General features: G+C 41.1%; 1 protein-coding gene across 1 annotated transcript in view; it reads left to right on the forward strand.

Annotated features, from left to right (window-relative positions):
- FLT3 (fms-related tyrosine kinase 3) overlaps window positions 1-25932 on the forward strand; it is a 114137-nt gene that overhangs the window by 68534 nt on the left and 19671 nt on the right. The window contains exons 10-19 of the mRNA XM_006894088.1: window positions 1668-1771; window positions 5651-5759; window positions 6903-7081; window positions 8991-9097; window positions 9191-9323; window positions 9413-9517; window positions 12176-12286; window positions 15127-15280; window positions 20693-20775; window positions 23531-23658. Coding sequence (XP_006894150.1) covers window positions 1668-1771; window positions 5651-5759; window positions 6903-7081; window positions 8991-9097; window positions 9191-9323; window positions 9413-9517; window positions 12176-12286; window positions 15127-15280; window positions 20693-20775; window positions 23531-23658 — 1213 coding nt within the window. The remainder of the gene's footprint in view (window positions 1-1667; window positions 1772-5650; window positions 5760-6902; window positions 7082-8990; window positions 9098-9190; window positions 9324-9412; window positions 9518-12175; window positions 12287-15126; window positions 15281-20692; window positions 20776-23530; window positions 23659-25932) is intronic.

Consider the following 25932-nt stretch of genomic DNA (forward strand, 5'->3'; position numbering starts at 1 on the left):
CAACTCATAGTTGACCTTCCATTGGATTTTTAAGATTGTTAGTCACGTGGAAGAAGATTGCCCGTGTCTCTCTCAAAGGGTCACAGGTGGATTTGAGCCAGCAGAGTGGCTCGGCCTTTGGGTTAGCAGGGCAGCTCTCTGTGGACCACCTCACCAGAGATGCCTAGGCCCTGGGTATAGTCCTCTATAGCAAATTATCCACGTCAGAATGTGAGGATGGGTAATAGAGATCCACATAGGTACTAGAGTCTGCTGAGACTGCACAAAGAATCTTCCAGAAGCTCCGTGGCTGTGAGTGCTCATCATTATGAACAGGAGTAGGAATCCAGGGTTGGCCATAGGTCCTGCCTTGGGCCAACATCAAAGACACAGCCTTTCAGGAAGCAGGGAAGTTATGGTGTCCACCACCTTCCAAGAATCTTCTACATTTGTGGGAAGATCCAGAAGATATACAAGATATACCTCTTTCCGGTCTAGGCCAGAGTCTCAAACAAGAATGTGCCAAGGGGAGCTCTGGTGGCCTAGTGGCAAGGAGCTGCAACTACAATCCCAGAGGTGCACTGTTCAAATCCACCAGATGCTCTGCTGGGGAAGGAGGGACAATCTCCCCCTGTACCAGTCAGATCTGATTTGACGGTACACTCACACAAAAATAATAAAATAAAAATAAAATAAAAACATAAAAAAAGAATGTGCCTGCAGATTGCATGGGAATCATCTTAAGCATAGACTCTGAGTCAGTAGGTGTTAAAAGGAGCAGTGGTAACATAGGGAAGGCTGAGTCTGATTTCTACCTGCTTCATAAAGTGGAGCTGTCCCCATCAGTAACATCCATAGTACCAAATATTTACATGGTCAGACATGCCATCCTCCATGCTCCTGCACCTATTTCTATGAATTATTGGATCCAATGTTTATTGCAGATAGACTCACAGACTTTACTCACAGTTGTGGTGTTTATTCAGAAATAGTTTGGGAGGTGATGGAGACAAAGGATATCATACAGTAAAAGTTCAGGTTTAGTGAACAGCAGCTCCAAGACAGACTAACATCAAGGCACAACTCTTCAATTGGTTCATACAGTTTCTCAGTCAACAAGTGAAAGTCTAGGTTCAGTTCAGCAGCAAAAATAAACCTCTGGTCTCCTCACTCATCCAGCAGGCTTTGTCTTATAGCAGTCATAGCTCAACTCTTTATTCAGTTGTCCAGAAGCAAAACCTTTAACTTTGGCTTCATCTCCAGGATTCTGTCAGGTTACACCTTACTACAGCCTCTTCACAGTCTCCATAGTCTCACCACAGTCTCCTCACAGTGTGGAAAATGCTCTCTCTCATATTGTTCCCACAGCTGTGGATTATTTGTAAGACTATGTGCCCACAGTTGAGGTAGCTAGAGAGACCATGCCTTCAGTGAGGGCTAATGCAATGAATATAAAGCCATTTTTCAAAGTTCTAACACCACAGTAGATTTGGGGTGGTACCTGGAATTTTTAATTTCTAAAAAAGTTACCAAATACTAGTGATGTAGGTGCTGCCTGTTGGTCTTTTTCCTTGAACTTGGAGGAGTGGGTCAGTGTCTCAAGGAAGACTCTCCTAAGCAGCTGTCATTCATTTTAGCATTTTCTGTAGACACATGGCTAAATATGTCTTCAATTCTTTTTCAAACAGTGTATCTAAGTTTTGCAACCATAGACACCAGCCTGGAGAATATACATTCCATGCAGAGAATGATGATGCCCAGTTCACAAAAGTATTTACACTGAATATAAAACGTAAGTAAAATTTTAAAAAACAAACAAACCCCTATACTTTTAATTTTGTCATTCCTTAATTCTCTATTAACCTTAACTAGGAAGAGCTAAGTAATGGCTTAGAAAGTGTCATTGACAAAATTGTGTCCCCTCTCAAAATACTGTATGTAATAATGTAATGTGGAATTTATATGATAATCCCACATTATTGATAAATGACTGATAAAATAAGGGATCTCTGGTGGCTGGCCTAGTGGTAAAGAGCGGTGCTTCCATCTTGACGCACTCAGTTTGAATCCACCAGCTGCTCAAGAGAAAGATGGGAAATCTCCTCCCGTGTGATTAACTGCCTCTGATAAACTGCTGGCGGGTCAGCTATGGGTCAGCTCTGACTTCATGGTACACAGTCACAACTGGTTAAAACAAGCAGTCCTAAAATGATGAAGGGTGAGATGCGATGACTGATCACAGTCCTGATATGATTTAAAAGGATTTCCCCTGATGTGACATCTTTTCTCGCAGATAAAAGGGGGAGAAAAGTCAGCAGGGAGGGAATCTCAGTGTCACAAAAAAAAGAAGAGCTGGATGTGGAGCATGCCATTTGCCTGAACAGGGACTTGAACCCTAGACCCTCTGGAGCATGTCCTTTGGACTTTGATTCCTGCGCTCCTACAATTCCTAGAAGCAGAGGACACAGAGAGAAATTCTTCCCCAGAGCCAACACCATGAATTTGGGCTTTTGGCCTCCTACATTGTAAGGGAATATATTTCTGTTCATTAAATCATTCACTTAGACATCTCTGTTATACCAGCACTAAGACAAATTTAGACAACAAATAAGGATGACAGAAAAATCAGACCTTTTAAGTGGTGCTGTTGGAAAAGTACTAAATGAATGTCCCATGGACTGCCAAAGGTTCAAACATACTTGTCTTGGAGAAAGTGCAACTAATGTGCTCTTTAGTGACAAGGATGATGAAACTTCTTCTCACATACTCTGGGCATGTTGTTATGAGGGACCAGTCCTTGGAAAAGGCATTGCGCTTGGAAAAGTAGAGGGATCATAGAAAGACAGGAAGACACTCAACAAGCTGGATTGACACAGTGACTGTAACAATGGACTCAGAGATGATGAGGATGGCACCAGATAGGGCAGGGTTCAGATCTGTTGTTCATAGTTTACTATGAGTGGTCAACTTGACAGTACCTAACAACAACAAGACAAAATTAATGCTGTAAAGCTGTTTTTAAATGTTTATGCATTTGGGGGAGCTCTGGTGGCCTACTGGTAAGGAGCTGCAACTACAATCCCAGAGGTGCACGGTTTGAATCCACCAGATGCTCTGCCGGGGAAGGAGGGACAATCTCCTCCTGTACCAATCAGATCTGATTTGATGGTACACTCACACAAAAATAATAAAATAAAATAAAATAAATGTTTATGCATTTGGAAATTGTGCTCTTAAACCTACTGGCTTGTTTTATGTACACCCCTGTTTTCATTTTCAGAAATGAAAAGATCTGTTCCATATCCTATCAAAACATGCTGTAGTATTGTGACTTTACTGAACAAATGTTAAGCAAAATTTTATTGAGTTTTAATTCTTCCAAAGTTCATCTTAAGGAATGGTTGAAGTCATATTGCTTTCTATAATTTGCACTGGGTTTTGACCTGTAAAGATAAGAGGGCATGTTTTGTTGATACTCTTATCTTTTGGATAGCTTCTCCTCAAGCTAAGAATTATGTTGATGTGTGCACATAGCTATGGGTCTACGTCTCAGATCTGGATAGGACAACCTACCAGTAGAAAAGTGGTATCCAATGGCTAGGCATTGGAGTGCTGTGGTGACCTCATGGCACAGGGAGAAGCAAGAAAAGAGCAGAACCAGAGGCCTAAAGAGAGGGTTGGAGGGGTGGGGAACAGAGCACCTGCCAGGAGCCCACGCTACCCTGGTGGATGTGCAGCCCATACCAGCCAACATCAGAAGTCAACTCTGAAGCCATTTCCCAAGAGTGCCATACTACCTGAACAAATGTTCTGTTGTTAGGGGTTATTGAACTGATTCCAACAACAGGCGGAAACCATGCCCGGGCTGTGTGTCTTCCTCACAGATGTTGCTGTTGTATCTCACTCCTGTACCTGCTGTGACGATACATCTCATGGGGTTATTTTCACTGACCTTCAACTTGACCAGGTGGCTTAGGTTCCTAATGCTGCTGTAACAGGAATACCCATTATAGTAAACAAATTTCTTTTACAAACAGACATTTATTTCCCCTCCATTTAGGAGGCCGCTGCTGTTCTGTTGGGTACCCTGGATTGGATGTGGCTCAGTGGCCCCATGTGCAGCAGAATGAAGCACTACATTTCAGATCTGGATAGGACAACCTAGCAGTGGAGAAGTGGTGTCCAGTGGCTAGGCATTGGGGTGCTGTGTCCCTTCCTCACAACCATCGCTCTGTTCTGGCCCATTGTTGCAGCCACTGTGTCAGCTCACCTCGTTTAGGGTCTCTGACCCTCTACTTTTCCAAGCATGACGCTCTGTTCCTTCTCCAGAGACTAGTTTTTGCCGATAACACGTCCAAAGTACAAGAGACAAAGTCTTACTGTTCCTCCTTCTGTGGAGCATTTGGGCCGTGCGTCCTCCATGACATCAGCTCATTCTTTTGGCAGTCCGTAGAATGTCCTTCCTGGGGCTGGTCACTCTTGGTAACATGTCCCAAATGTGTGAAAGGCTGTCTCACCATCCTTGTTTCTAAGGAGAATTTGGGCTGTATGTCTTGCAAGAATAGAAATTGTTTACATGTACTAAAGAGTATATAACACCACCCAGCTACTCCAAGAAGTCCAAAGTAGGTATCTTATGCATTATAAAGTAGACTGCATTGAGAATCAGAGTTGCCTTTTATGGCTAGAAATGCCCTAGTCTTTTGACAGAACCTTCTTCATTCATTACATACTTTCTGTCATTTTCTCTATCTGTTTGTCATATATGAACCCACCTTAAGAAAATGAGCCCCTCCCCCAAGTAGACATATGTACTGTGGTTGTCATGTACCATTGAGTCAGAACTAACTCAGCTGACCCTCCAGCAGGTTTTCAGAAGGTGTAAATTGCACAAGAAGAGATTGTCCAGACTTCTGCAGAGTAACTGGTGGACCTTTGGATGGGCAGCGTGGCTCCTTACCGCTAGGCCACCAGAGCTCCCCATGTAACACCAATTCAACATGTTTAGCAAATGCTATTCAGTGACATGGATTCTATTCATTATGCTGTGTAGCTATCCCCATTACCCATTTCTAAACTTTCCCACCACCATTAACAGAGAAGTTCAGTGTCCCCTGAGCTAAGACTCCCCTCTCCCATCCCATTCATGCAAACCACTCGTAAGTTTTTGTCTCTGCATTTGCCTCTTCTATACACAGGTAGTCACTGACTTATGATGGGGTTCTGTCCCAGTGACTCTGTCATAAGCCAGTTCTGACATAAGATGAATACCTCATTTTTCTTTTGTTTCCATTATTATTGTTTTGTACTATCAGTATCTTTATATATCCAATCTCTATTTGTTTTCTTGAAATTGGAAACATCACCAATAGACTTCCAGATAATGACAACATCAGCAACATGTTGCACCATTATATGTAGTTCATTTCACAGATGATGCAATTTTGAAAAGAGAAAGGACAATTTTAATTGTGATTCATAGTAACTTGAGTACTTTGTCAGAGGAAGACTACCTGTCACTCATGTAAGTGGGGTCATGAAACATTTATCTTTGTGTATCTGACTTATTACACTCAGTATTTTGTTTGCAAGGCTCACCCATGTTGCAGCATGCAGCAGGATGTTGCCTTTTCTTTTGTCTTAAATTACTTTCACATGCTCTTCTCTGCAGGGAAACCTCAAGTGCTGGCTGAGGTATCAGCAAATCAGGCTTCTTGCTCCTCCGATGGATACCCGTTACCATCTTGGACCTGGAAGAAGTGCTCAGACAAATCTACCAAGTAATGAAAATATTAGTATCTCTTGTAGCAGAAGGATATAAAACACACTCTCTATCTAACAGGCAGGCATACCTCGGAGATAGTGCCTTTTTTCAGTGCCAGACCACTGAGTAAAGCAAATATTGCAAAAAGGCCAGTCAGACACATTTTTTTTGGTTTCCCACACATAGGAAGTTAGGTTTTCACCCTATTATCATCTATTAAGTGTGCAATAGCATTATGAAAAAGTTTGAAATATTGTGAAAAGGACCAAAATGTGACAGAGAGACCTAACATGAGCACATGTTGTTGGAAAAATGGTGCCATATAGACTTATTCAATATGGAGTTGTTAAACATTTGTAAAAAATCCAGTATCTGCAAGCTGCAGTAAAGTGAAATGCTTCCTGATGCAGTAAGCATATAGGGAGACTGTCTCATGAGCAGTTGAAGAAGAAATGGTGAATTCTTTAACATGTTTACCATACATCATTCTCAGTGGCCATAGATGCTTCTGTTAATGTCTAAAGAAGGAATTTTTCTTTTTTAAAAAAATTATTGGTGAGCTCTGGTGGCCTAGTGGCAAGAAGGTGTACTGCAATGCCAGAGGTGGATGGTTCAAATCCACCAGATGCTCTGCTGGAGAAAGAGGAACAATCTCCTCCTGTACCAGTCAGATCTGATTTGACGGTACACACACACAAAATAATAAATTTTTTTAAAGTTTTAAAAATTATTGTATTATGAGTGTAAGTTGTCAAAGCATATTGGTTTTAATCCAACCATTTGTATCCATTCTTTATATTCATGTCATTAGTTTCAGTTCCCTCAATGTAGTTACATAGTTCCTGCTTCTTCCCTATGATTCTCATCTCCATTAATACTTTGTCTTACACTTTCCTGCCTCTGGGGCCTTATCCTTGGGAAAATGCTGCCCTTTGACTCCATATGATTGGTTACTCTAAAGGGTAACTGACTCGCTGGTGTTACAGGTCACTTTATAAGCCTGTTGTTTGGCTGACAGTTGAGTTACAGCCTCTATCTGACCAGTAAGCCTGACGTTTATTAATGAAGGAATTTTTTATAGTGTTCTCAATAGAAACCCTAGTTTCTGCTATAATACCAGCCTACCTACCCAACTTTTCTGTCTGCCATGCCTTTGCAGCTGCACAGATGAAATCACAGAAGGCATCTGGAGTAAAAAAGCTCACAGAAAAGTATTCGGACAGAGGATATCAAGTAGTACCCTCAACATCAGTGAGGCAATGAAGGGTTTCATGGTCACGTGCTGCGCTTACAATTCCGTGGGCAACTCTTGTGAAACAATCCTTTTGACCTCATCAGGTATGAGCAGTTGCTGTCCTACCACGGCCCTGTCAGGAATTCCCCACTGCTGAGTTAGTGCCTGATGTTTCCTTATATTTGGATAATTTCCTAAGAGAATGTACTACTCAGTGCATGAGTAGAGAAAGGTTTTGAGTCAAGCAAGAGTCCCCTGTGAAAAAGCAACCCTGTAGTTCAGAGTGACAATCCCCTATGTTGTCATGGTCATGACTTGTAGTCATATGTTGTTGTTGTTGTACACCCTCAAGTCAGAAATGACCCATAGCTAACCCTCCAGCAGGTTTTCAGAGACTGTTAATCACATGGGAGGAGATTGTCCATCCTCCCATAGAGAAGCTGGTGGATTCAAACCATGTGCCTTCAGGATTGCAATGCAGTTTTTTACCACTAGGCCACCAGAGCTCCCTGTAGTCATACACTAATAACTCTCAACACTGTGAACCTCAACTCAAAGACCAATCCCAATGAATCAGAGCAAATGATTTTGAGCTTCAGCTTCCTCCTTTGACCGAACACCATTATTTGCCCTGATCCTAGCCCTATATTTGTTTGTTTGTTTGTTTTAAAGCACTATTCTAAATGAAATCAACTTGAAATTTAGATGCCTGTACTGATAGTTTAGAATTGACAACTTGCCCAGACACACTTAAAGATCTTCATAGACAGAATATATTGTTGTTGTTGTGTGCCATCAAGTCACTGAATTTAGACATCTTAGAAAAAAGTAAAAATAAAAAAACACCACCAAAAACAAATGACTTGCATGTCCTGTGAAGGAGCCATGGTGGCATAGTAGTTAAAGAATTGAACTGATAATCAAGAAGTCGGTGGTTCGAATCTACCAGTAACTGCTTGGTAAAAAGTTGAGATAAGCTGCTTCCATGAAGATATAAGCCTTGGAAATCCTGTGGTGCGATGCTGCTCTGTCCTACAGGGTCTCTGTGAGTCAGCGTTGACTCAATGCTGGTGAGTTTGGATTGTTTATTCTGTGAATTTAAACAAGTGTAAGTCTTAGAACATAATGAATGATGTTTTCATTGGAATAAAAATTTTCACAGACTTTTAGCACAGCTTTGGGCTTACAGAAATACTGTGCTATGAAACCTTCACATGTATGCCCCCTTCCCACATCATTTGTCCTGTTATTAACAGCTTGTATTCCTGTGGTATATGTGTTCCAGTAGGTGGACCAATATTGATGGATTATTATTCATTAAAGTCCACAGTTTACATCAGGGTTCACTCTGCATTGTACAGCCCTCGGGTTTAGACAAATACATGCCATGTGTCTATCATGATTGTAAACTACAGAATAATTTCCTGCCCTAAAAATGCACTGGACTCCACCTGTTTCATCCCTCCTCTCAGACCCCAGCAACTAACTTTTTATTGTTTATATAGATTATCTTTTCCAATATTATTGGGATCAGACAATATTTAGCTTTTCCAGACTGATGTCTTTCCCTTAGCAGGATGCATTGAAGCTTCTTAAATTATTAGAAAAAAATGTGTTCAGAAATATTGAAAAATTTATAGGAAAGAAACAGATTTTCAGTTTGTCTTTTATGTGACCAAATCAAAACCCACTGCCATCAAGTCAGTTGTGACTAAAATTGACTCCTATCTCCTGCAGAACAGCTGGTAAATTCGAACTGCCCGTCCTCAGTTAGGAGCACCATGAAGCCTTCTCTTTTATGTGAACTTTATCTGATGGGGAGTAGAGGACATGTAGAGGGATTGTGAGGATTGAAAACAGTGGTTATGCAAACAGGATAGAAGATATTATAATTTTTTCTATTTGTGTATAATTTTTACTATATGCAATAGAGATATGTATTTTATTTGTAATAAATACTATTTGTAATGCAGACAGAAAGTCTTAATCATCACTTGGTGGAACTCTTTGCAGATCCTTTCCCTTTCATCCAAGACAACATCTCATTCTATGCAACAATTGGACTTTGTCTTCCCTTCATTGTGGTTTTAACTATGCTACTTTATCACAAGTACAAAAAGGTAAAAAAAAACCCCAAAAGTAAAAATTCATCCTTACTTCTTGTTCCTGAGTAATTGCCTATTCTCAACAGATTCTTTCATGCCTCCCTGCAGCAATTCAGGTATGAAAGCCAGATGCAAATGGTACAGGTGACTGGCTCACTGGACAATGAGTACTTCTACATTGATTTCCGAGAATTTGAGTATGATCTCAAATGGGAGTTTCCAAGAGAAAATTTAGAGTTTGGTAAGCACTGAATGCTGCAAGAGTTTCTGTAACAATTCCTTCCTGTTGGGAAACCTTTCAAAGGTGCTTACTCGTCATTCATCTTGCAGGAAAGGTCCTAGGATCGGGTGCTTTTGGAAAAGTGATGAATGCAACAGCTTATGGAATTAGTAAAACAGGAGTCTCAATCCAGGTTGCAGTCAAAATGCTGAAAGGTACAGTAAAGTGGAATGATAGCAGCAATGATGTATGAAGACAAGGAGACGCAGTCCCCCCTTCTTCCCATTTTCTGTCATATTTTGTCTTGGGGGTTTTTTGGTGAAGCTTTACACAGCCGCTTAAACTTCCATCCAACAATTTCTGCACACATTGTTCAATGACTTCAGTTATTTTCTTCACACTGAATGAGCATTCTCATTATTTTCATTCTGGTTGTTCCAGTTGCATTAATCTAGTTACCCAGCTCCCTTACATTATTACCTTTATTTTAAAGTCATTATTGACCAGTTGGTCTTATGCAAATGAGCTTATTATTTTTTAGGACACACAGTGCTTACAGATTATATTCATTAATATTATTATGATATTCTGTTATTTGACTAAAAGGTGACCTCAGAGGTTAGTTTTGGTTCAGAGTTTGATGAGTACCTCAGGATAGTACTCTTATTAGCACCACACTCTAACCAACTGAGCTAGCTGGCCACAGGACAGCAGTCTTAGGGAGAACTCTAGTCTAAAAGAATTCAGTAAGTATATTTGTTGTTTTGTTTTGCTTGACTTTGAGGTTCTGTTCAACAGTATGACATCATACTTAGAAAAGCAGAGAAAGAGTCAGCAAAAGGAAGGAAAACCTCCAACAAGATGTAACATGAGATTAAGCACAACAAAAATTATGACAATGGTACAGGGTCAGGTAGGGGTTTACTCTGTTGTACATAAGGTCTCCGAGTCAGAGCTGACTTATAACTTACAGCATGTAACAACAAACATTACAAATGAAGAAAAGATAAAAGAAGAGAGAAATGTCTTTAGAATGTAGCATGGAGTCCTTTTGGGGCCCTGATTAAAACAGTCAGTAGTGGTAGCTGGACACCATCTAATTCTTCTGGTCTCAGTGTAGATGAAATTGGGGTTTATGTAGATTGTCTATCCTATAGACTAATATCTTCTTTAAGCATTTTGTTTTCCACCATTTTTTTAATGGCCATTACTAGCCATGCTTCCAGGTTGAGGTTTGTGTCAACTGATTTGAGAATATAAAAGAGCTCTAATGCAGACTCTTCTTCATCATCTGTTTGTTCAGTTTCTATTTGAGTCACCATTGGGAGAGGTAGTTATTGCAAGCAGATGCTCTTTCTTGCATTGTTAACATAAACTCTGTGGTGTGTTAGGTGTCATCAGCTTATTCCAACTCATAACTACTCATTGACAGAGCACAGCTTCCCTATAGGGTTTCCTAGGTTGTAATCTTTATGCAAGGAAATTTCCAGGTCTTGCTTCCATGGAGTGGCTTGCAGTCATTGACCTTTATTTTCATCTCCAACTTACGTTTTTATGTTGTTGTTGTGTACTGTTGAGTCATATGTGTTGCAAATATATCCATGAATATAGTGGACTCTGTAGGTAAAATTGTAGCCAGAGTGCTCCTTGGAGGCAAGGAGGTGAAACTTCATCTCACATATTTTGTGCTTGTTGTGAGGAGAGGCTAATCTTTGGAAAGGGACATCATGTTTGGAAAGATGAAGGGTCAGTGAAAGAGAGGAAGACCCTCAATGAGGTGGGTTGACACAGTGATTACAGCAATGGGCTTAAGTGTGTCAGAGATGATGAGGCTGACACAGAATAGGTTAGGACAGGGTTCAGATCTATCATTCATAGGGTCACAATGAGTCATACTCAACTCAATAGCATCTAATAACAGCAGAGGGGGAAAAGTTATGGAAACTTCTTAGCCATAACTAAACACTTTGAAGGAATGAGTTGCTGGACCTGGGAGCTCAGGACCATAGATTTAGGCAGGAGACATCATGGTCACTTGGTTTAATAGAGTCACAAAGATAGTGTTATATAGCCTACTTTGAAGAATATCGGTGTGAGTCTTAAGTGCTTGAGAATAGTCTTCTAATTTGCAATTGTTGGTCTCTATTTGGTGCAAAAATGAGGAAAAAATAAAAGGAATATGGAAATGATTAGTCCAAAGGACTAATGGACCACACCAACCACATCATCCACAACCCTGAGACCAAAAGAACTAGATGGTACCCAGCTACTACAGTGACTGCCCCAAAAGGGTCACAGGTTGAGACCCTAGATACTTTGGGAGAAAAATGAAGGATAAGACTAAAAATCATAAAACTTGAAACCAACTTACTGGTCTGATAGAGACTGGTGGAACCCCAAGGCTATCGTCCTTAATCACCCTGCAGGCCAGGAACTGAACCCAACCCAGTGGCCCAACTTTCCAGCAAACAATAGATAGGCCTTTATGGTGAACAGGAACACTGGAGAGATTGCACACTGCTCAGAACAGTCAACCAGTGAGAAGAAAAGGGCAGAATTTGCCCAAGAATAAAGCTCAAAAGGCCAGAAAGAAGGATGAATAGAAACCTAGGGAAGAAATAGAAAGAGTCCTGTGACATTGAGAGGAATGCAGTCAGGTTAATGAAACAAAAAAGTGCATAAATTGTTGAATGGACAGTTTTCTCTATAAACTTTCATCCAAACTACACTAAAACAAACTTAAACAGAAATTGTTTTTAAAATATTGGGGTTTTGGGGTGAGTTTTTTGGTTGTTTTTGGGTTTTTTTATTTTGGTGTTTTTATTTTTACTGCTTTCCTTGTATTCTACGCGTATGTGCTCTTCCAATCACAGAAAAGGCAGACAGCTCTGAAAAAGAAGCTCTCATGTCAGAACTCAAAATGATGACTCACCTGGGAAGCCATGAGAACATCGTCAATCTGCTGGGGGCGTGTACACTGTCAGGTAATGCATCCCCAGTAACAACACCCAATCAAAGGCATACATAGAGGTATCACCCTCCTGCCTTAGTGGTAAGGAATTGTGCTGTCAATTTAAAAGCTTATGATTTGAATCTGTGAGCTGCTCCATGGGAAGAAGATGGACAGTCTCCTCTTGTGCGATTTACTGCCTCTGAAGACCTGCTGGAGGATCATCTGTAAGTCAGTTCCAATTTGACATCACACAACAGCGACATACATGTTCAGAGAGAGAGTTTATGTGTATAAACACTTACTCAGTGGCTGCCATTGAGTCAGAACAAGTCCACCATCTGCTGGATTTCTGAGGCTGTAAAGTGCACAGGACGAGGTGGCCCATCTTTCCCCCAGAAATCCTCAAACCACCAGAGAAGTGTGACCTTGGGTTACTTGTGCAACACAAAAATCTTTTTTTATGTACCAGTTTATTTACAAAATTTGAATACATGGTTTTCCAGACCAGATTCTTCAAATTTCCCTCACCCTTTCACCCATCAAATCATCATTAGTTTCCCCCAACCCCTGCACATCCTCATCCTTCTGCTTCCAACCACCCCCCTTTGATCCTTATAGTCATTCTGCAATAATGATTTTATACAGTTTTTGTCCTTATGGGACTGAGTTAATTCACTCAGCATAATGCTCTCCAGTCCCTCCCAAGTTAGGTAATAATTTGCAAAATCATTGCTCCTGTATGCTGCTTAATATTCCATTGTGTGAATGCACCATAATTTCTCCATCCATTAGTTTGTGGTTGGACATCTGGGCTGTTTTCATGTTCTTGTGATGGTGAATAATGCTGCTACCCTGAGAAAATAAGAACTAAGGCACAAAAGGAGACTTGTATACCAATGTTCATAGCAGCATTATTCACCATCACAAAATCTTTTTCTATAGATGCTTTTTTATGCTTTTTTAAAATAGATGCTTTAAGAAACCTCTCAAATGCACTGTCATTGAATCCATTCTCACAGAGATGCCTAAGATTTGGGTTAGCAGCACAGCACTCTACAGGCTGGGCCACCAGAATTCTGGTAGAGAAAGAGAGAGAAGAAGGAAGAAGAAGAAGAAGGAGGAGGAGGAGGAGGAGGAGGAGGAGAGGAGAGGAGAGGAGAGGAGAGGAGAGGAGAGGAGGAGAGAGAACTCTGGTGTTGTAATTCAGTGCTAACCAAAAGATCAGCGGTTCAGTTCCATAGTTTACAGTATTGGAAATCCACTATGGAAAAGATGTGTCGTCTCCTCTCCTAAAGATTTACAGGAAGCTCTGGTGGCTCAGTGGTAAAGAGTTGTGCTTCCAACCCAAAGGTAAGTGGTTCGAATGTGCCAGCTGCAGCATGGGAGAAAGATGGGCAGTTTCCTCCCATGCAGTTTACTGCTTCTGGAGACACACTGGAGTGTCAGCTGTAGATCAATTCTGACTTGATGGCACATGACAATAAAAGATTTAGAATCTCTGAAACCTAATGGAGAGACACTATGAGTTGAGTTGACAGTGAGTCTTGGTTTAATACACACACGTATATACATGTATATAGGAGCTCTGGTGACAGTGTGTAGAGTACTGTGCTGCTAACTGAAATGTTAGCCGTTTTAATCCGCCAGCTATTCTACAGAAGAAGGATGGGCATTGGTAGCTCAATGGAGGGTCACACAAAAGTTGGAATTGACTTGATAGCAATCACTTTGTGTGTTTCTAAATGCATGTACAGATATATCTCAGATATATGTGCTGTCAAAATTGACAGCAATGTGAGAGACAGAGGTGTCACTGTCATATGTATATATTAATGTAAATTAAATGTTTCAATGTACAGAATGACTATCCTACCTCCTTTATTGTGTGACCTATCATGGAATCCCTAAGTTTTCACTGCAAATCCATCAAAGATATGGTGAAGTCCGTGTGAAATTGTTCACTCCAGATTAGTAAACAGGCGAGAGGAAGCCATGTTTCTGTGGCTTCTTGGCTGCTCCACTCCTGTCGGGGATTGCCCATTTGAAAAGAGGCTTTGATTCTGTAAGAAGGCTGTGGGGTCAAGAGAGAGACAGATGCTAGTAGTCATCCCTAGGAACTGAATCTGTGATGTGGAAACATGAGACGGTGTTGACTACAGATTAGTCAAACAGACCATGTTTGCCTCACTTGTTGAGTAATCTGACACCGCTGTACTCTGTATCAAGCCTCCTGATTCTCTCCCTTTGGCCCAGAAATACCCAAACTCTGCACTCACAATGACTTCTTTCCATCAGGAACGTTGTACTATGTGCAGCTTCCAGGGACAGGCAGCCCAGGGCTTGTGTAAAAAAAGAGAGAGAAAGAACGTGAACCCAGGAGTTGGTGGGGACATGTTTTCCCCTTCTTAGTCATGTAACAAGTCAGTAATTACTTACCAAGTGTTCTCAGCGCTGCCAGCATCTCAGTATTAGTTGCAAGCTGGAGAGTCCAGGTGAACAGTGGTTATGGGTGTAGCAAGAGCTAAGGTCCAAGGGAAAAAGGCGTTGCTTTCCAAAAGCAAAAAAAAAAGAGCTAAAATAGAAATTTCAGTCTAAGAAACCAAAGGCCACTGTGTGTGATTCCCACACATGGTGACCGTGCACCACGTTTCTGAGATGGTAAATCTTAATAAAGGGGATGGCGCGCCTATTTCCATGGAGTGGCTGGTGCTTTTGAACCGCTGAGCTTTCAGTTAGTGGTTCAACATGCGCTGTACTTTCTCTAAGTCGGCTAAGGCCTTGGCTGTCCTAGATGACATCTGTTACAGAGACTTCTGAGAAAAGCACTTCTGGTTTTTGCCCACCTGTGATGTAAATGGTTTTTTCTTTCAGGGCCAATCTACTTGATTTTCGAATACTGTTGCTATGGTGATCTGCTTAACTATCTAAGAAGTAAAAGAGAAAAGTTTCACAGGACGTGGACGGAGATTTTTAAAGAACACAATTTCAGTTTTTACCCCACTTTCCAGTCACATTCAAATCCCAGGTGAGATCCTATGTCAGGGTTTCGTAATGAAGCCTCGTTGAACATAGCTCACATATAATGATCAGTCCCCCGACACCGGTCAGGTGCTGAAGGCTATCGTCTCTGTGGGTGCAAAGACCTCTATCACTCACTTAGCTTTGGTATCATTTTCCTGTTGACCTCGAACAATGTGACCTTTTCTTTTCTTGCAATACGCTTCCTAGAGCTGAGCCAGTCTCTCCATTTATACCTAAATCACTGCCCAGACTCAAGTTAAGTTTTTGGAAAACCCAAAAAGCAATCCCACTGCCCTCGAATCTATTCCAACCCCTAGTGACCATGCAGGACAGCAGAGACCTGTTCTATAGGTTTTCCAAGATCGTAATCTTTATAGGAGCAGATTGCCTCATCTTTCTCCTGAGGAACATCTAGTGAGTTTGAACCACCAATCTTTTGGTTAGCAGCCCTGTACTTACTGAGGAGGACCTGAAGCGCTTGTGGCAGAAGGTCAAGAACTGCAGTCTTCAATATGGATTGAAGCTCAGTATCAAGAAAACAAAGATTCTCACCACTGGAGCAATTGGCAGGATCAGTATGGATGGTGAAGAAATTGAGATAGTTAACAGTTTTAGTTTGCTTGGCTCCAGAGTCAACACTCTTGGTAACAGCAGCCAGGAAATCAAGAGATGAATTGCACTGGGAAAGTCAGCTGTAAGGGACCTCTCAAGAGTACTGAAGTGCAACGACGTCAGGCTAAAGATTAAGGTGCGCCTGATCCAGGCTATAGTCTTTGCAATTACGTGCTATGCATCTTAGAGTTGGACAGTGAATAGGGATGATAGAAAGAGAATTGATGCCTTTGAGCTGTGGTGCTGGAGAAGAGTGTTGAATATACCATGGACTGCTAGGAGAACAAACAGGTTTGTCCTGGAGAGGGTGAAGTCAGAATGTTCCCTGGAGACAAGGATTCTGAAGCTTCATCTGACGTACTTTAGGCATGTTGCAAGGAGGAACTGGTCCTTGGAGAGGGACATCATGTTTGGGAGAGTGGAGGGACAGCACAGGAGAGGAAGACCCTTGACGAGATGGATCGATTCTGTGAGTGGAGTGGTGGGAATGAATGTGTTTGAGACAGCAAGGTTGGCACAGGATAGAATGGAGTTTAGGGCTCTTGTACATAGGGTTGCTATGAGTTGCAAACAACTCAGTGGCACATAACAACAACAACAACAACTTATAAGTACTTGCTTATGAAAATTTCAGGCCTCCCAGTTAGCACACAGTTATTAGTAGGAAACATTAACACTCCTACTGAATCCTTGACTTGTTTATAGAAAGAATCTTCGATCCTAGGAGTCCAAAAATTAGGTGGAAAGAGTGACATAATGTGATGGGGACAAAATACATAACAGCTGTGGCAACGTTTATTTGGAGTCCCTGGGTGTTGTAAATGGTTAACATATTTGGCTTCTAAGTGATAGTTTGGAAGTTTGATTCCTCTCCTCCTTCTCCCCAGAGTGTCTAGGAAGAAAAGGGTGGAGATTTTTAAAAGCTATTGATTGGTCATGAAAAATTACATGAAAAATTCTTTATCCCACCAATGTGGAAATCATTGCCTTTTCTGTCCTTGAACTCTGATACAAGTTAGTGTACATCTGAAGACCTGTGTGACTAGACCTGTTATTAAAGAAATACTAGCTGATCATAAAAAAATAAATCAGCAGTTGCATATTATTACACACATATGGTTGCCAATAATTGGAGTCAACTGGAGAGCTGAGTTTGGGTTGTTATTTGATTTTTTAGTGTTCCATTACCAGTAGTCAGGAGATCAAAAGACAAATTGCATTGGGAAAGTCTGCTGTCAAAGATCTCTCCAGAGTCCTGAAATGCAAAGATGTCAGTCTAGATGGTCTTTGCAATTACTTGCTATGCATCATAGAGCTGTACAATGACCAAGGATGGTAGAAGAAGAATCGATGCCTTGGAATTGTGGTGCTGAAGCAGAGTCTTAAACCTACCATGGACTGCCAAGAAAACAAATACGTCTGTCGTGGAGAGGGTGAAACCAAGTTTCTCCTTGGAGGCTAGGATTTTGAAGCTCCATCTCACATACTTTGGGCACGTGGGAGGGACTGGTCCTTGGAGAAGGATATCATGCTCAAAGGGGTGGAGGGACAGTGCAGGAGAGAAAGAGCCCGGATGAGATAGATTAATACAGTGACTGGCACAGTGGGGTTAGGTGAGTTGGAATCAGTGAGACTGGCTCAGGGCGGGACAGGGTTCAAAGCTGTTGTACATAGGGTCAGTGTGGGTCTCAGGTGACATGTGGCACATAACAACATTATTTTACCATTGGTGGGAACACTGAGCCATTCTGGGTCCTGGTAGGATTTACTGTCACAGTATGCATAAGCAAACCCTCTAAGAGTTTGAAGGAATACACATCTTTAACCATGGGAACTTCTTGCTGATTACTGATTGGAGAGTCTGCCTTGTTTACTCTCCATCACAGTTGATACAGGAACTGCAACAATAGGTTTAAACAGCAGAACTTTGAGGATGGCACAGGATTGGGCAAGATTTTGTCCATACAGGGTTCATAGCATAAGTTTTGTTCATAGCAAAGTTTTATTCTATATAGATCTTTGGGCAAAGATATAGGGTCACTATGAGTTGAAGCCAACTCAATGGCACTTAATAACATAAATAAAACTCTCTAGTATCTTTACTTGAATAAATTCACATGCATTTGGAGGGGTAACTTTTTATTGTGTTTTGAGTAAAAGTTTCCAAAGCAAATTGATTTCCCATTCACCAGTTCATACACATTGTGTTATGTGACATTGATTACAATACTGACAACATAACAGCACTCTTCCCACTGCCTCCCTGTGTTTCCCATTTCCATTTGGTCTTCTTTCCCATCCCTTCCTGCTTGCTAAGCTTTCTCCCTAGGCCAGTGCTGCCGTTTTGATCTTGTGACGTTGATTGTTCTAAGAAATGAATGCTTCCCTGGTCGTCTTACTCATCTTATTTCCCACTCTGTTGTTCAGGGTAAGAGTAGAGCCACGAGGTTGAATTCAACTCCAGGCTTCAAGAATGTCACGCAGCACTGGTCTTGGGGCTCTAACAAGACACTGTCAGACCTGTGAGCTTGGCCTTTTTACGACTTTGACTTTTGCTCCACGTTTCCACTCTTTCAGGGACCTCCTAGTGTGAGCACTTTTCCTTGTGCATTTTCAGAGAACAATTCACTCATCTACAAAGTGTTCTTAGTTCCCTGATCATCTGAAAGCCTCTGTTATTTTGAAGGCACATTTACTTGCCAGGGGCTTTTATCATTTGGGGGGACTTTTGGAGAATGTGTCTGAGATTCTTAGCTTTTTGTTTTCCCCTAACACCACAATTTCTATGACAGATGCCGTGAGGTCTATGACAGAACTGGCATTTCCAAGTCTCAGACATCACATCTTTGTTCAGTAGCATTTTTTTTAACCTGTTCACACTGATGGCACCAATCCAGCCCTTTACACTCATTCCTGCTTATATTCTAGATCTGAGCAAACCCTCTAATGTCCTCTGCACTCAGGAACAGAGAGTCTGTGCTAATGAACCCTGTGTGTGACTGGCTCAGCATGCTTAATAAAACTTATCCTTGGTGGGTGTCAGAAAGTAATTTCTGACCCCATGTGACAGAGTGGAGCTGCCCCTTGGGAGTTCTTTGCTGTGGTCTTTACAGAAGCTCACAGCCAGGTCTCTCTTCCCCAGAGTCACCGGCTGGTTTCAAACCACCTCTCAGCAACTGAATATTTCATCATTTCACCACCAGTGTCCATTCCCTTGAGCAATAATGAATGCTGGCAAACCCAGAGATTCACTCCATCCACAATCAATGTTTTTTGAAATGTTAGTGGTCTACATGCATTAGGTCATTTCCCAATGATACAGAAATTATAAATTGGAATAAACTTGTATGGTGAAAAACATTTTTAAAAATCATTATATAGCACACTTATTGTCATTGAGTCAGTTCACCTCATAGCAACCCTCCATCGGATTCTGTGAATCCTGTGATTCTGGAATTACAACAGGGAGAGACTACCCAGCTCGCTCACTCTCTCAGAGCCACTGGGAGATCAAAACTGCTGGACTTTGAACCATCAGAGGCACTCAGCCTTTAGGTTAGCAGCACAACATCCAGAGTAGGCCACCAGAGCTAGAGAATTTACTGTTATATCCCTTAAAGGACTTTTACGGGAGCTCTGGTGGCCTAGTGGCAAGAAGCTGCATTATAATCCCAAAGGAAGACAGTTCAAGGCCACCAGCTGCTCCACGGGAGAAGGATGGTTAATCTCCTCCCACTGCCTCTGAAGACATGCCAGAGGGCCAGCTATGGGTCAGTTTAGACTCTACAGTACATAACAACAACAACAAAGGACTTTTAGGCGGTTGAGGTTGTTAACTATTTCAGTTTGCTTGGTTCCACAGTCAACACTCTGGGCACCAGCAGTTAGGAAATCTGCTGTCATGGACCTCTCCAAAGTACTAAGGAGCAATAGTGTCAGTCTAGAGACAAAGGTGTGCCTGATCCAGGCCATGATCTTCGCAATAACTTGCTATGCATCAGAGAGCTGGACAATGACAAGGATTATAGAAGAATTGATGCCTTTGAGTTGTGGTGCTGGAGAAGAGTCTTAAACATACCATGGACTGCCAAGAAAACAAACAAGTCTGTCTTGTAGAGGGTGAAACCAAGTTTCTTCTTGGAGGCTAGGATTTCGAAGCTCCATCTCACATATTTTGGGCACATAGCCAGGAGGGACCAGTCCTTTGAGAAGGACATCATGCTTAGAAGGGTGGAGAGACAGTGCAGGAAAGGGAAAACTCAGATGAGATGGATTGACACAGTAACTGAGGTAATGGCAATAGGTGTGTTGAAGTCAGTGAGACTGGCTCAGGACATGGCAGGCTTCAGGGCTACTATACACAGAGTTGCTATGAGTCGTAGGTGACTCAACAACACATAACAACGATAAAGGACTTTTATGATTATTGTTACTGTGAGCTGTCAGTTCTGACTTAAGGAGATTTATCATATAACAGAACAATTACCTATTCCTGTGTCATCTTCACAAGCACTGATTTGCTCAAATTAATTTCTGCAGCCAATAGTTTGAGTTTGCTCCTGTGATAGATTTCAGTGGCACCTGGCAGAGCCAGAACCCAGCAGAACTGCCTTGTTTTTCCAGGTCTCTCAGGTTTTCTGCTGTTGCTCTTGGTCAGTGGGATATTACTTGCCTTTTCCTACTCTAACAGGTTTCTGCCTCACACCAGTTCCAGCTTTTACAAACTCTACAAAAATATATTTTAATTACATTTCAAAAGGAGACTATAGTAATGACAAAATATATGTGTGTGTTTTTCTAATAGTATGCCTGGCTCAAGAGAAATGCAAATACAACAGGATCTGGACCAAATGTCGGGGTGCAATGGAAATTCATTTCATTCTGAAGGTAGTATTTTATTCTATTTAGTAGTATTTTAAAATTCAGTGTCTCGGTTGCATAGTGGAATGTACTTGGGGTGGTGGGAGGGGTGCGGGGGGATTGTGTACAAGGGAGGGAGTCTTTCTTTTACTTTTGAAAGAGAGGAGCGAACTGGGGGCGGGGGGAGAGGGCTGAGCGGGTAGAGAAGTGCAGCATTGAATGAACGGAAATCCAGGTTCTCAGTAAATGTTCATTAAAATTATTGACAAAAAAAAAATTCAGTGTCTCGGCGAGCTCTGGTGGCCTAGTGGCAAGAAGCTGCACTACAATTCCAGAGGTGCATGGTTTGAATCCCGCGTTTGCTCTGCTGGAGAAGGAGGAACAATCTCCTCCAGTCAGATCTGATTTGATACACACATACACACACACAATAATAATAATAAAATTTAGAAAAAAATTCAAAGTCTCATTTTCTACCCATAGTTTTGAGGTGTGTAGACACAGAAGCAGTTTTTCTTTGTTAATGTCATAGCAAAGGCCTTGTTAAAACCCATTTGTTTTTTTCAAGCTATTGTAGAAAGCTATTACTATAAGAGAAAATCATTTTCCAAAGAAAAATGCATTTGCTTTAAGGCTCACTTATTCTTTGTTAAAACTAACACTATTTAGTTTGAAAGTTTTATGTCAATGTTCAACTAAAAGGAGTAAGAATGATTTTAAGCAGATCAGAGCTCTGATAATGTAGTCCATAGTGTGTTGCCCTGCCAAGTGAAAGGTTAACAGTTCAAATCCACCAGTAGTTCCACTGGAGAAAGATGTGTAGTCTCCTCTTGTTAAGATTTATAGCCTCAGAAACTCAATGGAGAGTCACTATAAGTTGGAAATGACTTGGCAGCAATGGTTAAACAAACAGGAAGGAGCCAAGCAATAGATTGGCTGTCCACTCCACTAGCCCTTCCATACATTTTGTTCAAGTAAAGAAAGACTGCCAGCTTGGTGGCTTTATGGGGCAATTCTACCCTGTCCTACAGGGCTGCTGTGGCTCAGAATCAACTTGACAGCAGTGAGGTGGTGGGAAACCAAAAGGAATCTTTAATTGACCCTGCATGTGCTTAGCAAGACTAGATCAGCTGTGGTGTTTGTGGTAGTGGTGGCATTGAGTCAACCCCAACTCATAGTGACCCATGTACAAGAGATTGAAACCCTGCCTGATCCTGTGTCTTTATCACAATCTCTGCTGTGCTGAAGCCTATTGCAACCTCTGTGTCACTCCACCTCATAGAGGGACTTCCTCTCCTATCCTAACCCACGGCCAAGGATAATATCCTTTTCCAAGGACTGACCCCTCCTGACAACATGCCCCAAAAGTGTGAGATAAAATCTCAACATCCTTACTTCTAAGGAGCACTCTGATTGCACTTCTTCTAAGATGAAAGATCTAGTTTTCTGACAGTCCATGGTATATTTAATAGTCTTCATCAACACAGTAATTCAAAGGCACCAGTTCTTCTGTCTTCCTTATTCATTGTATAACTTTCACATGCATATGAAGTAATTAAAAATACCATGGCTTGGGTCAGGCACACCTTGGTCTTTAAACTGACATCTTTGCTCTGTAGTACACTGAAGAGGTCCTTGGCAGCATGTTCACACAATGCAACATGTCATTTGATTTCTTTCTTTTTTTGGTTTCCACTCATTCACTGTTATACTTTTCTACCCTCCCAACCCTCCCCCCTAGTGCACTATCCTCTTGGAAAAGTAAAAGAAAAATTTTTCATTGTTTTACAAACCCTTCCCCAGGTCCACTCCACTATGCAGCCTTCACTCTGGACTCCTGTCATAACAAAAATACCTAATCACATATCCCTTTTATAGTTTTCTCCCTTATCTGTTTCAATGCCGTATACATTATTGAACCCATCCTTCTCAGTCTTCCCCCTAACGCCGATGTCAATCCTGTTACAACAGTGCACCATGCAGTATTTGTCTTTTTGTGACTGAGTTACTTCACTCAGCATAATGTCCTCCAGGGTCACCCATTTTGAATAATATTGCATGAGTTCCTTGTTTTTCAGTGCAACATAGTATTCCGTTGTGTGAATATACCACAGCTTCTCTGTCTATTTGTTTGTTGATGGGCACTTGGGTTGTTTCCAACTCCTTACTATTGTGAACAAAGCCACACTAAACATGGGTGTGCATATATCTGTTTGGATGTCAGTTATGGTCTCTTTGGGGTATATTCCCAGTAGTGGAATTGCTGGGTCAAATGGTGGCTCTATTTGCAACTTTTTGATAAAGTGCCATACTGCCTTCCACAGTGGTTGTACCATTTCACATTCCCACCAACAGTGAATAAGGGTTCCAGTTTCTCCACAACCTCACCAGCGTTTGTTGCTTGCTGTTCTGTTAAATTTTGCTATTCAGTCTGGGGTGAGATGGTATCTCATAGCTGTTTTAATTTGCATCTTTCTTAGAGCTAGGGATTTTGAACATTTCTTCATGTGCTTGTTAGTCATCTGAATTTCTTCTTTGGTGAAGTGTCTGTTCATATCCTGTGCCAATTTTTCTATTGGATTATTTACCTTTATCTTGTTGTGGCGGTCATTTGATTTCTTGACTGCTGCTTCCATGAGTATTGATGGTGCTGCCAGGTAAAGTGGCAGATTTCCATTTGTGTGTCGTCTCCTTGCCTGACTATAGCATTAATAACCTCTTACCTGATGGCATCAGGCAGCTGCTTAGTGTTTTGATAAAAGTGAAGGGTTTTATCTTACAGATGAAATGGAATATGAAAACCAAAAAAGGCTGGAAGAAGAAGAGGACCTGAATGTACTTACGTTTGAGGATCTTCTTTGCTTTGCCTATCAAGTTGCCAAAGGGATGGAATTTCTGGAATTTAAATCGGTAAGATCCTTCCAAAGAACTCTTTAACCAAGAAAAGAGAAAGGGAGGGGGGGAGAAGAAAGAGATGAGCTTGCATTTTTTTTTCTTCTTTATTGTAACTTGTATCCCTTAGTCTATCTTTCCTTTCCTGTGCATTACTGGAATAATCTAGAACATTATCTCGCTCCTTGGTTAATTGTAGTATAAAGGCTGGGAGTCTGTCCTGTCTCGTAAGGTCACTGTAGGTTGGAATTGACAGCTCACAACAATAAAGGGACAAGCAAGTGAAGGTGAAGCTGTGGGATGATGGGTATTACAATTGAGATGTGTTCAGAGAAGGGTTGGGATGGACCAAGCAGGAAAAGCTTCCTGAAGGAGTTCATGGTGGGGATGGAAGATAATTTTAAATGAAAACCAGCTTGAAAATCAGGGATCTGGAGTTTGACACATTGAATGTGTGGCACCTTGAGCAACCAAGTTGTGTACCCTTGAGACGAAACCAACTCATAACTGATTTTTAATGAGGCAATAGCTAACTTGAAGTTGTTAATTTAAAATTTGAAATAATAAAAAAATAATTGTTTAAAATTGTGGATAAGATAGTGACTCACTGCTTATCTCTCCTCTAAATGTTTTATCATATGTATTCTTTCTAAGACCTAACCACAAGGCAAAGAAAATTACAGAAGTGTTGCTTAGAGTGAGATCTAAGGGGAGCTCTGGTGGCCTAGTGGCAAGAAGCTGCAACTACAATCCCAGAGGTGCATGGTTCGAATCCACCAGATGTTCTGCCGGGGAAGGAGGGGCAATCTCCTCCTGTACCAGTCAGATCTGATTTGATGGTACACGCACACAAAAATAATAAAATAAAATAGTGAGATCTAAAGGTACATTGGTGTTGTAAAGTGGGCCCAGCAATGTGAAACAAGCTTCCCTGCTCATTATTCCATATTCTAAAATTTGACAAGTTTCTAAAATAATGCCCTAGGAAAAACAGCAACACTTAAAAGCAAGGTCATAAATATCTTTCTGACATAAAAGGTCAGAGTTGTTGCTAAATTTATGATCTGAAGTGAATACTGCTTTTAAAACAGTTTCTGGTGTGAAGACAAACGTATGTACTTTTAATGAACGTGTACTTTATAAACCTTTTCCCTTGAGGTTGTATTGCTCTCGGATCTAGTTATTTGAAGAAAAGACAATACATGATCTGAAACTTTAGAAAAATGACATCTTTGACAAAATGTAATTTCCAAAAAAGAAAGAGGATAATTTATTAAATGCCCATAATTTTTAAATCACTGTAGATATGAAACAAGATAGCATTTCCTAAAATTTACTTTTACTGAGTAATTAGATAATCATAGTTAAAGTCTCTTTTCATTAAAAAAAAATTTAAATAAAGGAGGATATTATATCTGGTAGGTCGTATAGCCCTGGTGTACAAGTTGCCGTCCCGCGGTCACTTGTGGTTGCTGTGAGGCTGAACACTGTGACACGGATGTGTCAAATGCGTTAATGGTTGGCTACCCAATGCGGACTGAGAGTGGGGTGGAGCTCCCCGATTGAACTAGTGTCGAAGGAGGAGTGGCGTCCACTTCCATAATAGCTTGCCTCCGGAAACCCTATGAACCTAGAGAGAGGATGAAAGGCACCCAAGCATCAAGGACTCTCCTTCATAGGGTGGCTATGAGTCGCCTGCGACTCGACGGCACTTAACAACAACAATAACATCCCTTTAAATAATAAATTGCTAAATACTAATATTAATAAAAAATAATCTGAAGAACTCTACCCCTGAAATGTGTTTTACTCTATTTGTTATCCATGTAACAAGAAACGACTTAATAAGCTGGAACTGGGACAAATGAGAGTGATGTGTGTCCCAAACATTTATGCATGTTTATTATTATTCTTTTCATTTCACTGAAAACTCCACAAATAAGGTCCAGAAGTATGGACAATGTGGTTTTCTGGGAATAAACGTGTATGGATAAGATATCTACCATAGATAGTTGTTTTCTGTATATTAAATAATTTTTGTTGTTGTTAAGTGCCGTCAAGTCATAGACAACTCGCAGCAACTCTGTGAACAAAAGATCTGAACACATGTATAACTTTGGTCATTTCTCCATGTTCATAGTTTCCGGAGGCAAGCCGTTTCGGAAATGAATATCACTCCTGTATCCAAAAACTTCTCCGCCACTGACTGGGAAAAAGTATTCGGTAATAACATATCAGATAAGGGACTTATATCCAGAATTTATGAAATACTTGAGCACCACAACAAGATAA

The sequence above is a fragment of the Elephantulus edwardii genome, unplaced genomic scaffold (assembly GCF_000299155.1).
Source record: "Elephantulus edwardii isolate Elephantulus edwardi_28Jun2011 unplaced genomic scaffold, EleEdw1.0 scaffold00134, whole genome shotgun sequence".
In the NCBI taxonomy this organism is placed as follows: Eukaryota; Metazoa; Chordata; class Mammalia; order Macroscelidea; family Macroscelididae; genus Elephantulus; species Elephantulus edwardii.